The 13,424-nt window shown below is 36.1% G+C and overlaps 4 protein-coding genes across 4 annotated transcripts in view; all 4 read right to left on the bottom strand.

Annotated features, from left to right (window-relative positions):
• LOC120344810 (multivesicular body subunit 12B-like) overlaps positions 1-13,424 on the bottom strand; it is a 28,287-nt gene that overhangs the window by 7,131 nt on the left and 7,732 nt on the right. The window contains exon 2 of the mRNA XM_039414120.2: positions 180-285. Coding sequence (XP_039270054.2) covers positions 180-251 — 72 coding nt within the window. The 5' untranslated portion in view covers positions 252-285. The remainder of the gene's footprint in view (positions 1-179; positions 286-13,424) is intronic.
• On the bottom strand, positions 283-6,784 carry LOC120343829 (uncharacterized). The gene is made up of 5 exons (XM_039412848.2): positions 6,423-6,784; positions 4,984-5,075; positions 3,817-3,947; positions 3,166-3,324; positions 283-2,058 (listed from the first exon to the last, which is right to left on the bottom strand). The coding sequence occupies exons 1-5, from the start codon at positions 6,617-6,619 to the stop codon at positions 1,822-1,824; spliced, it is 816 nt and encodes a 271-aa protein (XP_039268782.2). The 5' UTR covers positions 6,620-6,784; the 3' UTR covers positions 283-1,821.
• LOC120343828 (uncharacterized) lies at positions 6,798-11,150 on the bottom strand. The gene has a single exon (XM_039412847.2). It carries the CDS (start codon positions 11,087-11,089, stop codon positions 9,902-9,904), a length of 1,188 nt encoding a protein of 395 aa, XP_039268781.2. The 5' UTR covers positions 11,090-11,150; the 3' UTR covers positions 6,798-9,901.
• LOC120345190 (NEDD8-conjugating enzyme UBE2F-like) lies at positions 11,131-13,413 on the bottom strand. Its single transcript, XM_039414621.2, has one exon. The coding sequence runs from the start codon at positions 12,929-12,931 to the stop codon at positions 12,362-12,364; it is 570 nt and encodes a 189-aa protein (XP_039270555.2). The 5' UTR covers positions 12,932-13,413; the 3' UTR covers positions 11,131-12,361.

Genomic DNA, 13,424 nt, shown 5'->3' with positions numbered 1-13,424 from the left:
GTCCGTGTTTTCATAAATACTTTACAATTTCAATTTTGTCATGAAGTCAGTTCTCAATATATCTTAACCAGGTTTGTCGTTTTGTAATCAGTGATAGTAATTGTACGTATTTTTATTTCAGTCTTCTCATCATACCCCCCTCCCCCCTTAAAAAAAAAAATAAATATGGAATCACTCACCAGAGTATACTGAGGAGGGCAGTTGATCTTCTTGTCTACAATACATATTCCTGTTATCGGAGAATCTGCCATTTCTTAAATTAAACCTAAATTTTATTCTATGTCTAAGAAAATGGATAAAAAATGAAGTTAGGTCACACGAAATGAAGGCAGTTTTTCTTTGATTTTGTTTACATTAGGATGAGTTGGGTTGAACAGAGGGTACTCCCGTAGTATGTGTACCAGATTAGGGTTAGGCCATAATTTTATTCCAATTTTCCTTATTTCAGTTCTATTACAAGTTCGGGGACTGTCTGTATTAGCCAGGTGAATATCCCCCTGCCCGTAGGTTTCAGTCCCTTTACACAACTTGATGTAAAATAGGCGAACAAAATTAGTTACATCCATATTGGTACACATACTTCAGGAGTGCCAAACAGAGAGAGAGAGAAATAACAGTATAGGGCAGGGCGAAATCTCGAAAAATATCTGTGCACTTGAATATAGATCAAGGGTGGCCACGGTCTCGACTGGTGGGCCATGTAAGTGTGATGACCTCGTGCGCAAACCGAATTTAATCGCAATCTCAACAAATTCTGTGAGCTATTTTCAGCTAAAACATCGAAATTTGGGTTCAGGTTGGTTGTGGCAGCATCAGATGGGCCAGATGGAATCACCCAACGGGCCAGATTTGGCACGCGGGCCGGACTTTGCCCATGTCCGATATAGATGTTATCCTGCAATTTCCCAAATTATCCCTATACTTTCATTTGCCCGAAGATAAACAGAATCAAAGAAAACACATAAAATAACTAATGGCAGGGGTATAACAGGATAGTACCTGAACTATTACTAATAGAATCAATAAAAAAAACAATGAGAACATTTTTTTTTCTAAATTCACAATAACATACATAGTGAGCAAGTATTTGGACTTTTTCTCTGTTAGCCAGAATAATTCCGCTCACGCAATAAGGTGCTGATTCTGCCAGACTATGCTTCAACGACCAAGACATCAAATTGCACAAAATCAATCTGGGTGTGTATGGTCAGAATATTTGTACTTTAGCCACAAGGTGACAATTCTGCCAATTCATGCTTCAATGCACAAAATACCAAATTGTGTAATGTTAATCAATTGAGCTTGACTGGCCAGAATAAATCCACTCCAACCACAAAGTGCTAAATCTGTCAGATGAACCAAGCCATGAGGCAATAACAGTAATAATAGAATCAATAAAAAAACATTAAAAACAGAATTTCTTCCAAGATTAACAATACCGGTAATATACATAGTGAGAGAGTATAGTTTAAAGAAATTCAGACTTGTTCTCTGCTGGCCAGAATAATTCCGCCCATGCAACAAGGTGCTGATTCTGCCAGATCATGCTTCAGTGAGAAATATATCGAAGTGCACAAATGCAATTTAGTGTGACTGGCCAGAATATTTCCACTCTGACTACAAGGTGACAGCATACTGGTTTTGAGGTTGAAAGTTTGGGAAGCCCTGCCTTCCTGTTCTTAACAAAGATAGCAGATCCTTACAAAACAGTGGCTGCTTATACAGAGCCTTGTTCTGGGCAAAAATAGCGTGAATAGTGAGTAAAAAATGGATTCGTAGAACAACTAAAACATAATAAATCGTTTTTAAATAAAATTCAAATCAAAGTTCTAAAGGTCCAGTGCCAAGTTCTATGACGTCGCTTTCGCAAGCGGCCGCTATCGCTTCGTTAGTTAAACTTGTAGCGACATTGTTGAGTTTTTCAGAATTTTCTTCCGGTTCAATCTTTTCATCTTCCAGCGTATTTTCATTCCTTCCTTCCTTTTTCATTTTTCTCTTTTTCTGTCGTTCAGTAGCGAAACCTTCGAAATCGTGTAAAGCCTTCCGCCAGATTTTGATCTGAAATAAATAGGATAAGAATCAGTGGGTGCCAGGTGCTTCCCCAGGGAGGAATTTTGCTGTTTTTGGGAAGGAATTTTGCTTTGAATTTGCTGCAGAGCAACTGGTATTCTTTGGCGCTCCAGAAGTGTGTGTACTAATATGGAGGGAACTAATTTTGTTTGCCTACTTTACATCAAGTTGTGTAAAGGGACTGAAACCTTGGGACTTGGCCAACACAGACAGTCACCGACTTTGTAATAGAACTAAAACAAGGAAAATCGGAACAAAATTATGACCTAACCCTAACCTGGTACACATAGCACCTATTCCTCAGTGTTTTAGTATTACAATAATGAAAATTTGTGAACACATTATAACTAACTGCACAAAAACTGCTGCGACTTGCATAACACTAGCAGAGGATTCATTGAAGATTGCACAAATAAAGTTTTTTCATGCACAGCAAGGGTTGAATTTAACAAAGAAGATTAGGAACCACTGCAATATACATATAATAATGCAGACTATCGGATTTGGATAGAAACTTGCAGAACCCCTGGACCTTGCTGCCGGAACATCGGTTGAAAATTATCATTCTAAACCAGTGGCTCCAAAAGTTGATTTGCCAGGAGCCAAAATTAGAAACAAAAAGATATTCGCGGACCAAGAGAGGGAGCATCCCCGCAAGGGGCCGATGCCGGCACCGATGCGTATGATTAAGAAACCGCACTGAATTGCAATGAATATATACATTCCTGAATGATGTAACAATTGGCTGTATAAACTATTTCATTGAAGTTCAGCGGGCCATTATGAATTGTTACAAGGGCCGTAATTTGCCCGCAGTTTAGGAACCACGGATAAACCGATATATTAAGGAATTCTTGCATACATCAAAATTTAGGTTATAAAAATTCGATTTCCTTTGAAACCGCAGTCAAAATTCCATATATATTGTTTTTGCAGAATTATGTTGACTATCACAGGTATGAAAAGTAGTATAGAATTCTAGAAATATTCTGCCAAAATTCCCATCAACCTCAGGTCAATTGTAAATGTCAACATCCCTGCCCACCCCTACAAAAGATAGCTTGTTCGAGGCCTTATACATAGAGTACAACAAACCTGGGAATCCCAAGATCTTCTGCTACATTTCACAAATTTGTTTGGAGTTTTTGGATGATCTCGAGTACGTAACGCCATCGGAACTTCTTGGATGTAGGTGTCATACGCAATCGTATTTTTTCCGTAATCGATTTGCTTTTGTCGACGGGTTAAGACAACCTGAATGAGAAAATAGATTTTATTTTTAGCATGGGGGAGGGGAACTGATATGACTGTTTAATCATATTATGACAAACTACGTCTCATTGCTCGGCTCATCCATGGTTGGTATGACAATATGAGGGTTTCAATGCAAAATGTTGAAATATTGACAAAAAAAATAAGTGTTTGCTCAGATACGAGGATAGTTGGATATCCCAGGTGCATTGAATTAGATGGCGGACATGACTGCAACCGACCACTGATCACCTGGCCTGTGATGACCAATCGACTTTGATGTGATGAAACTACACCCCTTATCAAACGAGCAGAGTTACAGATAACAGAATTGGCATGATTGACTGGAAGAGCCTGATAAACCGCCAGTACTTGACTATTAGACATTACAAATTATCAAACATGGTTTTTAAAAATAAATTTGGATAACCAAGCATCCCCGGAATCTAACTCTGTCCAAAAATTTTTGACAGTGTCACTAAACGAAGGTCTTACCTCATCATCTTCAATTTCGTTTCCATCTGAGCTGCCAGAATATTTCAATTTCTTTTTATATGTTTTGACTTCCGCAGTCTCGCGCTCTGATTTCTCCATCATGTTGACCCAGGAACTTGTAGATTCTTCAACTAAATAGAAGGAAGTTAGGAATATGGATTTCAAATCTGAGAAGTTCGGTCTGTTTTTCTATCGTATTTTTTTAAAGGAATTACAAGCACTCTTACTCAGAAGTGAAAATGACTCATCTCTGAGTAAAATTACGAGAACTCATTCAGAAGTAAAGGAGACTCGTCTCTGAGCAAAGTTATGAGTACTGTCTCAGAAGTAAAGGAGACTCATCTCTAAGCAAAGTAACAGGCACTCACTTAGAAGTAAAGGAGACTCATCTCTGTGCAAAGTAACAGGCACTCACTTAGAAGTAAAGGAGACTCATCTCTAAGCAAAGTTACAGGCACTCACTCAGGAGTAAAGGAGACTCATCTCTGAGCAAAGTTACGTGCACTCACTCAGAAGTAAAGGAGACTCGTCTCTGAGCAAAGTAACAGGCACTCACTTAGAAGTAAAGGAGACTCATCTCTAAGCAAAGTTACAGGCACTCACTCAGAAGTAAAGGAGACTCGTCTCTGAGCAAAGTAACAGGCACTCACTTAGAAGTAAAGGAGACTCAGCTCTAAGCAAAATTACGGGCACTCACTCAGAATTTCAAAAACAAAATCTTTGACAAAACCTAAAATAGTATCAAGTTGACCGACCAACAAATTCAAACAGACAAACGAAAAAGGACCGTGTGCACTTTTTTTGCTCAAAATTTGATTTACGTTGAGTTGAAAATTTCAGTTAAAAACATTCTTGGGATGTGAGGTCTATCACATAATTTGCTTTAACACACTAGGCCAGGGGTAAGCAACAGGAATCCCGCAACCAGTCACGACAAGTCATTTTCAAATTTTCAAAGGGGGGGGGGGGGGGTCTTGGGGGGTTCTGAAAATTTCAAGTGTCTCACTAAAATAATAAATAAATCAAATTTTGCATTGTGAGAATTTTTTTATTCTTTGGCTACATGGAACATCCAATTTTTTTGTGTGGCCCAAGCTAGATATAACCAAGTTGGTTATATGGTTCACCGAAAAGTTGAACATTCCTGAACTTGGCCAATAAACTCACCCGTCAAGCAATCATCGTCTGAATCTGTGGCTCGTTTCCGCAAAGGAACCCTCGTCTCTTCGTCTTTGCTTGTGTATTCTTTACTGTTGAATCTAAATTTATTTAGACAGAATTATGACTATTATCACAGGTAAGAAAAGCAGTATAAAATTCGAGGAATATTCCGTAAAAATTTATTTTGGCGTAATTATGAATATCGTCACAGGTAAGAAAAGCAAGCATACAATTCGGGAAATGTTCCCCAAAGTTCATTCAATAAATCTCTGGTTGTGTATTGTTTACTGTTGAATGTGAATTATTATGGCGGAATTATGTTAACCGCCATGATTAAGAAAAGCAATATAAAATTTTAGGAATAGTGCGTAAAAAAAATTTTCTTGGCGGAATTATGACGACTGACATAGGTATGAAAAGCAGTATAAAATTCAAGAAATATTCTGCCTAATTTATTTAATGTGAAAATCTTTTTTTCAATCTTCACCTTCGAATTTACAAGTATCGTGATTGGCGGAATGATGTTGACTTTTACAGGTTTGAAAACCAGTATAAAATTTAAAAAATATTCCGCAAAATTTATTTTTAATAAATCTCTCGTGTATTTCTTACTGTTGAATCAAAAAGTATATTTCTTGGCAGAATTATGTGGACTGTCTCACCTCTGAATAGTAGTATGAAATTTTAGATATAATTCGCAAAATTTATTTTAAAGTATTGGGAGTCGGAATTTATATTTCAGAAATTTAATGGTGATAAACTTATATATAATTTAGCCGGATCATTTTTGCCTTTAATTTTGTTTATAGATGACTCTTAACTTCTGAGAGTGCATATGACATTACTTTGAGCTATTTTTTTAATAGTTCACGACATTTCAGTGGTTATTTTCACGAAATTTTGCTAAAGGTGGATTCCCTTCTGAGTGGATGTTCCAGAAAATTGCGTCAATAAGAAAAAAAGAGAATATTGGTCAGAGACCGAAGACTTATCGATGGAAAGTTAGGGGATCCCCCAAAACAGCGCTCTTACTCCATAGTGACACATTGTGTCCCATCACTAATTAATTAATTACTCGCTAATTATACGACATAATTCGCCCAAAATCAATAGGCTTCTGGTCCGAGATAAGATGAATGCACATGCAAAATCTGGAGCAGATTCAATCTCGCTTTCGTGAGATATCGCGTGCATCTAACAGACAAACAGATACCTATCAACATACTTACTGATTAAAATCGATAAGTAATAACACAAATATGTTTCTGTTAATGTGCAGCAAGGCTATTGAATCACTCAAAATATCCATAGTTATTCTCGCTACAGTATCCTTGCACTCAGACGGATCCGCCGGCACAAAAGCATAGAAGAAGGATAAGTAGTTAGTCTCGCAGAAACCAAATCATTGTCTCGCACAAAAAAAAAATTGAAAAATTAATATATACCTGGACTGTGACCATCTTCTCCCCCTTTTATCAGAGTCAAGGTCATTTGTAGGTCGTATCGGGCTTCTCAAATCCAAGAGTTCATTTTCTTTCGTATCACCACGACGAGATGAATACCTTGTCGGTTTTTCTTTCGGACTTTCAGTATAAAAACGCCGCCTGTCACGCATCGGTAGATTTTCTTTAGGTGACTCCATTTAAAATATATGGGAATACGGAGGAAAATCACAACACAATAAATTGACAGAATCCACTCATTCAGTTGCAAGCACAAAAAAAGTATTTTTTTCAGTAATGTTAATTTCCAAATCTTTTTTCTTCGTTTCTGTGATTATATCCAAAAATATCTTCCTTTTTAGGTATTTTATGATAAAATCTATAAAAAAAGGTACATTTTCGTTTTAAAATGCAACAATCACGAGACTTTTTAAAACATTTTAACCTTGGTGAAAGTATAAAATCGGACATTTTTACAAAAACACAATAATGATTCAATTACATTCAAAATAACAAAGTATAAATCCCAGGGTGAACTGAAGCTGAATTATGTAGGGCAGGGGTTCTCAACCTGGGGTTCACGAGAAGATTTCCAGGAGTACTTGGATGGCAGTCGAGTTTTTGTGTGATGATCCTTTTCAATATCCTTTATTACTACCCTAGGAAAATGCGTGTCGTGTCCATTGAAACTAGATGCCAATTTGATTGATGGTAGATTTTCCCTGATGTTGCGTTGTTGTGATTGTGGCGCAACAATGTGAAATTCAAGGTTTTGCATGCAAACTGTGAAATCTCTAAAGCTGGGAGCATTGGAGAAGTGATTATGCTTATTGAAACTTTGGAAAGATTTTATAAATTCATTAGTTAGGCAGACGGCAAGGGCAATACTATCAACAAGACGATTTATTTAAGTTACATAAGGTCAATAAATTGGTGTTGCAACAAATTGTTAGTCAATATATCACAACTTTGTTCGGTGTCTGATTTCCGGGGGTTCGCATTGATTGTTTCGTGACTCGGGGGTACTTGACAGAAAAAAGGTTGAGATCCCCTGATGTAGAGTATTTAAATTCGCAAAATTATCATTTTGCGATATCAAATCCTAACGGGTATAGCAGTGGTTCTCTTCATAAAGCTGGGCCTCCTTTTTTGAATTTGTCTGGCGCACTATCTTAAAATACCTATTTAATAATGAGCAGAAATTTAACCCGTTTAACATGTGTCACTATAGTTCAATTTTAATTCTAGCAGCAATGAATGATGATGCTGATTATTCATTCATTAGAATTTCCATTCTAATTATTAGGGCGAAAGTGTATTTTTTTGCACTCAAATATTTTTCATTTTTCTCTTGCATAAAAAAGTTAGACCACAGAAGTTTGTGCAACAAAAATGCGCCACTAATGGAAAAAGGTCAAGAACCACTAGTTCAGACAATCAACTTTAAATTTTGCCATTTGTTTATAAAATCGTGAACACTAGCAGAATACAGTCAAAATCTATGTTTATTCAACTTTGAAACATTCTCTGTTGAAGATAATGAGTTTTCATGCAATTTGTTTATAAAATCGTTAAACACTGGCTGTCCATAGAACAAAAACTAAAAAAGAGAGATAATCAAACACATAATTAGCAAGAGTGTCATGAGTCCTGAACAAGGCTTTGTAAAAAAATTACTGAAACACGTTCACAAATAAATTCCCATTAAACTTGAAAAATAAAATAAAAATGGCGCAGCTAGAAGTTTCAAAAGCCCTTCTTGAAAATTCCAGATGATCAAAAAGCGAATCGGTCTGTAAATGTGTGGCTAGTATAAACAGATTCTTTATTATACAATCATCGTTGACAAGGCGCTTATTAACATAGGTAAAGGAGATTGAAAGTCCTGGCTGCGTCTGTGAGTCTGACTTCAAATGCCACAAATGATAGTAATCGGTAGAACAGACAAGCGAGAAATCAATAACACATAAAAACTATCACAAATTCATATCAATAAAATTTTGAACAATATAACGAAAACTGAGATGATTCTTTATCTTAAAACATGTAACAAGAGCATGATTTTTCCAAACTTTACAAAATACAAAAAATAATGACATTGTCTGTAACTTTCGTTTGAAATATATTTGTATAAGTAAGATAAAAGACTCTTGTCTAGTTCACTCTTGCATTATATGGGTCCACCAGTGTAAAAGTATAGAAGAAGGATAAGTGGTTGGTCCCAAGAAAACCAAGTAGCTCAAGTTTTCAATTTCCCTCTTTTTGGGTCAGTTTTAATTATTTCAAATATAGATTCTGAGCAGAAATCATGAATTTTATAGAAAACTTGTAATTACAGTTACTGAATGCATGAAATATATTTTTTTCTATTAGGTTTACCTTGAAATTCCATTTGAACAACATTAATAAGAACAAAGCAAGAATTATTTTTTAAATTTTCTCTGCTTTATGGTATAGTTTCTGAATATGGAATTTTTACTTTACCAAAATGAGCAATTTCTATAACAAAAAAAAATGATTCACTAAAATTAAAAAACAAAACAATAATAAAAGTCGAGCAATTGATAGCCATAATATACATATAGTGAGTCCACGGGCTTTTGAAATCATATTGCCGCAGTAATACAAAAGTACAGATGCCATATTTTTAAGAAATATATTTTTTGATCATCTATCAATAGAAAACCATGGGCCATCTTTAGGTCTGGGTTTAAACCTGTACCTGTTTTAGGTTTTACTTTAGTTAGTGCGTCATGTCAATATGTAGGTTTTCTTGTACAGATTGAAATATGAAATTTTCTCAAAACTTTAATACGTGACGTGAGCTAAAATGGTTTTACTGCAACGATAAAGTATTAATGTTCTGATAGACTATTCCCAGTTATCCACCCCCCCCCCCCCCCCATTCAAAATTCCAGCGGAATCTGGAATTCCTAACACCACCCAAACTGGTATTAATTATTAGTAATGAGTAGAGAGTAACTGAAAAAAGTTCATTCTGATTTATTTTTCATATCTCACTATCAGATGTCAATTGATCAACATGGCTAATTATCAAATAAAACTTCTGACTTATTCCTAAAATCAGAAAATTACTTTTCTAAATAGACCTATTTTGATGTTTCTAAATGTTTAATTCATTTTTGATCGAGTTATTTGAAGTAAAATTCCAAATACAAAATGATTGAGATGCATATATGATTATTCAACTAGGCTTGATGTAATTCTTGTGTCAAAAATACTGCCCCCACCCCCCTCAATAAAAAATATCCTCCACTGGATATTGCAAGCAAACAGTTTTAAATTTTCATACAAAATTGTCAAAATTAGGAAGTGATGATTCATCACTAGTAGTAAAGCATGACTAATCAAATATTTGATGTGAAGTTTTTGAAAAGTTTTTAGGCTGTTTCACGAGAAACAGTGCAGTCTCATTAGTTCTTCAATATTGGGTCGTAACCATGGCAACCTTCTCCCTCAGCTCAAGATATTATTTTTTTCACGGTTTCTTTTATGAACCCTTTTTTGTCTGTGAGGTCGAACTCTGGGTATTGTTCGTAAACTTGCAAGATGACAGCTTTCATTGTCAAAGCTCCGAGATCAGCATCTTGAAGACAATTTTCGATGAACTTACGGACTTCTGCGTTTGACGGCGGCGTTTTCTGTTTATGCATGAGCGGCTCGTCATCTGATGTATCATCATCCATCCCCGACGTTTTTTTCGACTTTGATTTCGGTTTTGTAATCTTAATTTTCGCTTTTTTATTTGGAGTTGACTTTTTAGCAGGTATTTTCAAAGGCGTTTTTTTCTTTTTTTCGTCTGCGATTTCTTTTTTCTTGCGCTTTTTTACTGGCGTAGCACCATCGGAAGTTGCGTCCCCATTTTCAACAGCATTCGCACTTCGTTTAATTTTTTTGGTTCTCTTTTTTTTCTGTGTGGGATCCTTCTTTTTCTTTTTTTCCGGTACCGGTTTATCCTGCGGTTTCGGACAGAGACACCAAGCCATGAAAGCATCGATCAATTCTTCTTTATTCCCTTTAATGCTTGGAACGTCGCAGACACTCATGGCCCATTTCAAATTATCGACTGTGAATTTGCCGATAAACTCTTCCTTTTTCTCGTACTCTGGGGTACCTTTTTGTATGTTGAAGCCGCAGAATTCTCGAATATTTTTCTTGCATGCGAGATGTGTGCCTTGTACGTTATAAAAAAATTTGTGAATAATTTTTAAATCCTCTGCAGAGTTACGTTGTAGTTGATATTCCACACGAGGGTGATTACCGATGCGGATCCCACTGCCTTTCGGTATTTCAACATTCTTTTTCTTGTCAACAGCGGGACTAGTTGCCTCGTCATCGTACGTGAAACGTTTAATTTTCTTTCGCTCTCTTTTTGCCTCTAGAATTTCAACAGGCCGCTCTAAAAGCCCGGGAGGAAGGGACTCATCAGAATCACTGTCACTTTGTTCATCATCGCCCACAATTGCGTCTGATTTTTCCGCATTTATTGAAGAATCCACAATTGTCGATTCATCTGCGACGCTCTGCTCTGTTTCTGATTGGTCAACTTTTTGTGTAAGCTCTGCCTTGGGTTCTGTTTCTACCTCTTGAGCCTCTGGCTCCACCTTTTCTTCATGCTCCACTGCCTTTCGTGGTTCTGTCTCGGACATGCTTGGTTGAATTATTTTTAAAAACTAAAGCTAAAAACAAATCTAGAATTTAAGAGAAAAACAGGATCAGTTATAAAATCTAGCAAAGAATAATTCAGAACTGATATTTTATAAATTATGATAATGCAACAAAAAAATTGAAAGTAACAGTACTTTAGTAGGGTTCCATATGCTCGCTCTGAGCAAGGCCCTGAACACGTAGTAAAGAGCGTTATCTGACAAAAAATATTCTGTATGATATCTTAGAAATTACCATAAAGAGAGCAAACTAACCATAAGGCAACAGTAATTAAATGATATGTTTTGGATTTTAACTCCATTAAGAATATAGCAAGTGGATATGTCAATTATACAGATGGACTAGATCAGTGGTTGGCAACCCTTTTTAGGTGACGGACTGGTAAAGCTCAAACAAAATTTGGAATCTACCAATCAAATTAGCACTATAAATACCACTGGAATGATAAAGGGGGCCATGAATGCTAAAAGTCTCCGGAAGGGGGCCACAAGCCATAAAAGGTTGGGAACTAGTGTTATGTAGAACTATAGTGGTGTATTATGACTAGGGCTGGGCATTTCGAATTGAATATTCGAATCGAATAGTAAATTATTCGAATCGGTTCAGAGCTAAATTTCGAACCGCCGCCATCTTGTTTTTATCTTTCCGCTAATGGTCGAGGTGAATTCCCCAATTTTTTTTCATTGAAGTCATATTTTTTCAACGAAATTCTAACATATGACTATTTTCTGTAGTGAGTTATTGATAAAACGTGTTTGTTATTCTGTGTGAACGCTCAGTAATCTATCTGGGTGATTTATTCTATGTCTTCATTAATTCATTTGTTGAGAGGACCAATTACTATAATAAAGTCGCTTACAATTTTATATTTTCAAGTATTCTAGATTCGATTCGAAATAAATTATTCGATTCGATTCTGAAATCACAAGGTATTCGAAAATGCCCAGTCCTAATTATGACCCAGTAAATTGCAAATTACACAAAACCTAAATTAGTTGGGTACCGCATATCTTCGCATATAAGCCAGAGTATGGCTTGTATGAGCATAAGCCTGGATATTTTCATTAAAACAAAAACGATATTTGAAGGTAGCAATATTCAAATATTAAATTTGACATCCCTAGCATACGGTGGGTTACGATTCGTAAGGTCGACTAATACGTAAATTTGTATAAATTCACCGTTATAAGGCCATTTTTAAGACGCCGGGCTTACATGCGAGAACATCTTATACACTAGAATATACGGTATGTCTATTTCTCGTGGTACGCATATCTTTGTATATAATACTGAACTTTTCTAGTAAAGCCTTTTTTATCTCTATGGTAATGGTCTGCTGCGTCAACATTCAATGGGTCATCAAAGTCACATAAGTCCGTAAATAGGGAGCAAAGTCCCCATATTACCTCCTTTAGGGTGCGCGTCGGTACCCAACCAGTCCCATCCAACGAATGGTCCCTTAATAGACTTAAACATACGTCCCCGTTCTCGGTAATATTAGGATGCCAAATTCTTGTCATACATTTTACATTCGGTGGCGCTATGTTATAATTTTCGGGCACTTCAACTTTGAATTCATATGTCCCGTGCTCCCACATTCCTTCATCTGGGGAAATTTCAACATAAAATTTATGCAAACAGTCCGCTTCTGGAAAAGTCACTTTACATGTCGCTGAAGTGATATTTTTTTCTAATTCTTGAACCTCCCCGATCAGTAATCGATCGCGGATTGAAACTCGGCCATGCTGTGGCTTCGGGGAGGATTCTTTCTTCTTGGCGTCTCCTTTTCCAGACTCTTTTATTTTCTTTGACAGTGTTAGCATTATGTATGAAAGAGTCGCTTCTTCAGGTAATCCAGTTAGGTAGATCCACAATAATATAAATGTCCAATTATAAATTCAACACCTTTTTCTTATTCCGGTTCTCCAAATACAGATCCAAAAATTCCAGTCAGAAAACGATTCACAAAAACGGTGCCTCTTGTTTTATAAAACCAAAATTTCCGAGTTCTCTCAAACAAGCTAAACTAATTGTAAAAGTCCAAGATTTTTCTAAAGGACTCTTCAAATGTTTCAGCGAAAAATAGGACTCGCATAGGCAAACCTCTTCGTTTTACCAAATTATTATCTTTCAGTTTGATGTTTTTACACCAGTCTTGGTACAGACAATAAAATCTAATTTTTATGATATCCACAGAAAACTGAACGAAAATATAAAATCCACGATTGTCCAGTGTTTCTCAATTTAAAACCGAACTATCCAGTTTGTTATTTCCATATGAATCCCGTTTTCAGTAGCAAATATAGATTACCTGTT

The sequence above is a fragment of the Styela clava genome, chromosome 5 (assembly GCF_964204865.1).
Source record: "Styela clava chromosome 5, kaStyClav1.hap1.2, whole genome shotgun sequence".
Taxonomy (NCBI): Eukaryota; Metazoa; Chordata; class Ascidiacea; order Stolidobranchia; family Styelidae; genus Styela; species Styela clava.
The sequence above is the reverse complement of the archived record's forward strand: the minus strand, read 5'-3'. Positions and strand labels throughout refer to the sequence as shown.

Bases quoted from the DNA above. Each gene is read 5' to 3' on its own strand.
- LOC120345190 (XM_039414621.2), bottom strand. From the start codon at position 12,931: ATGCTAACACTGTCAAAGAAAATAAAAGAGTCTGGAAAAGGAGACGCC.
- LOC120343829 (XM_039412848.2), bottom strand. From the start codon at position 6,619: ATGGAGTCACCTAAAGAAAATCTACCGATGCGTGACAGGCGGCGTTTT. The intron at 5,076-6,422 runs GTATATATTAAT...AAATAAATTTAG, and splicing joins AGAAGATGGTCACAGTCCAG to ATTCAACAGTAAAGAATACA. The intron at 3,948-4,983 runs GTGAGTTTATTG...CCTTCTATTTAG, and splicing joins AGACGATGATTGCTTGACGG to TTGAAGAATCTACAAGTTCC.
- LOC120343828 (XM_039412847.2), bottom strand. From the start codon at position 11,089: ATGTCCGAGACAGAACCACGAAAGGCAGTGGAGCATGAAGAAAAGGTG.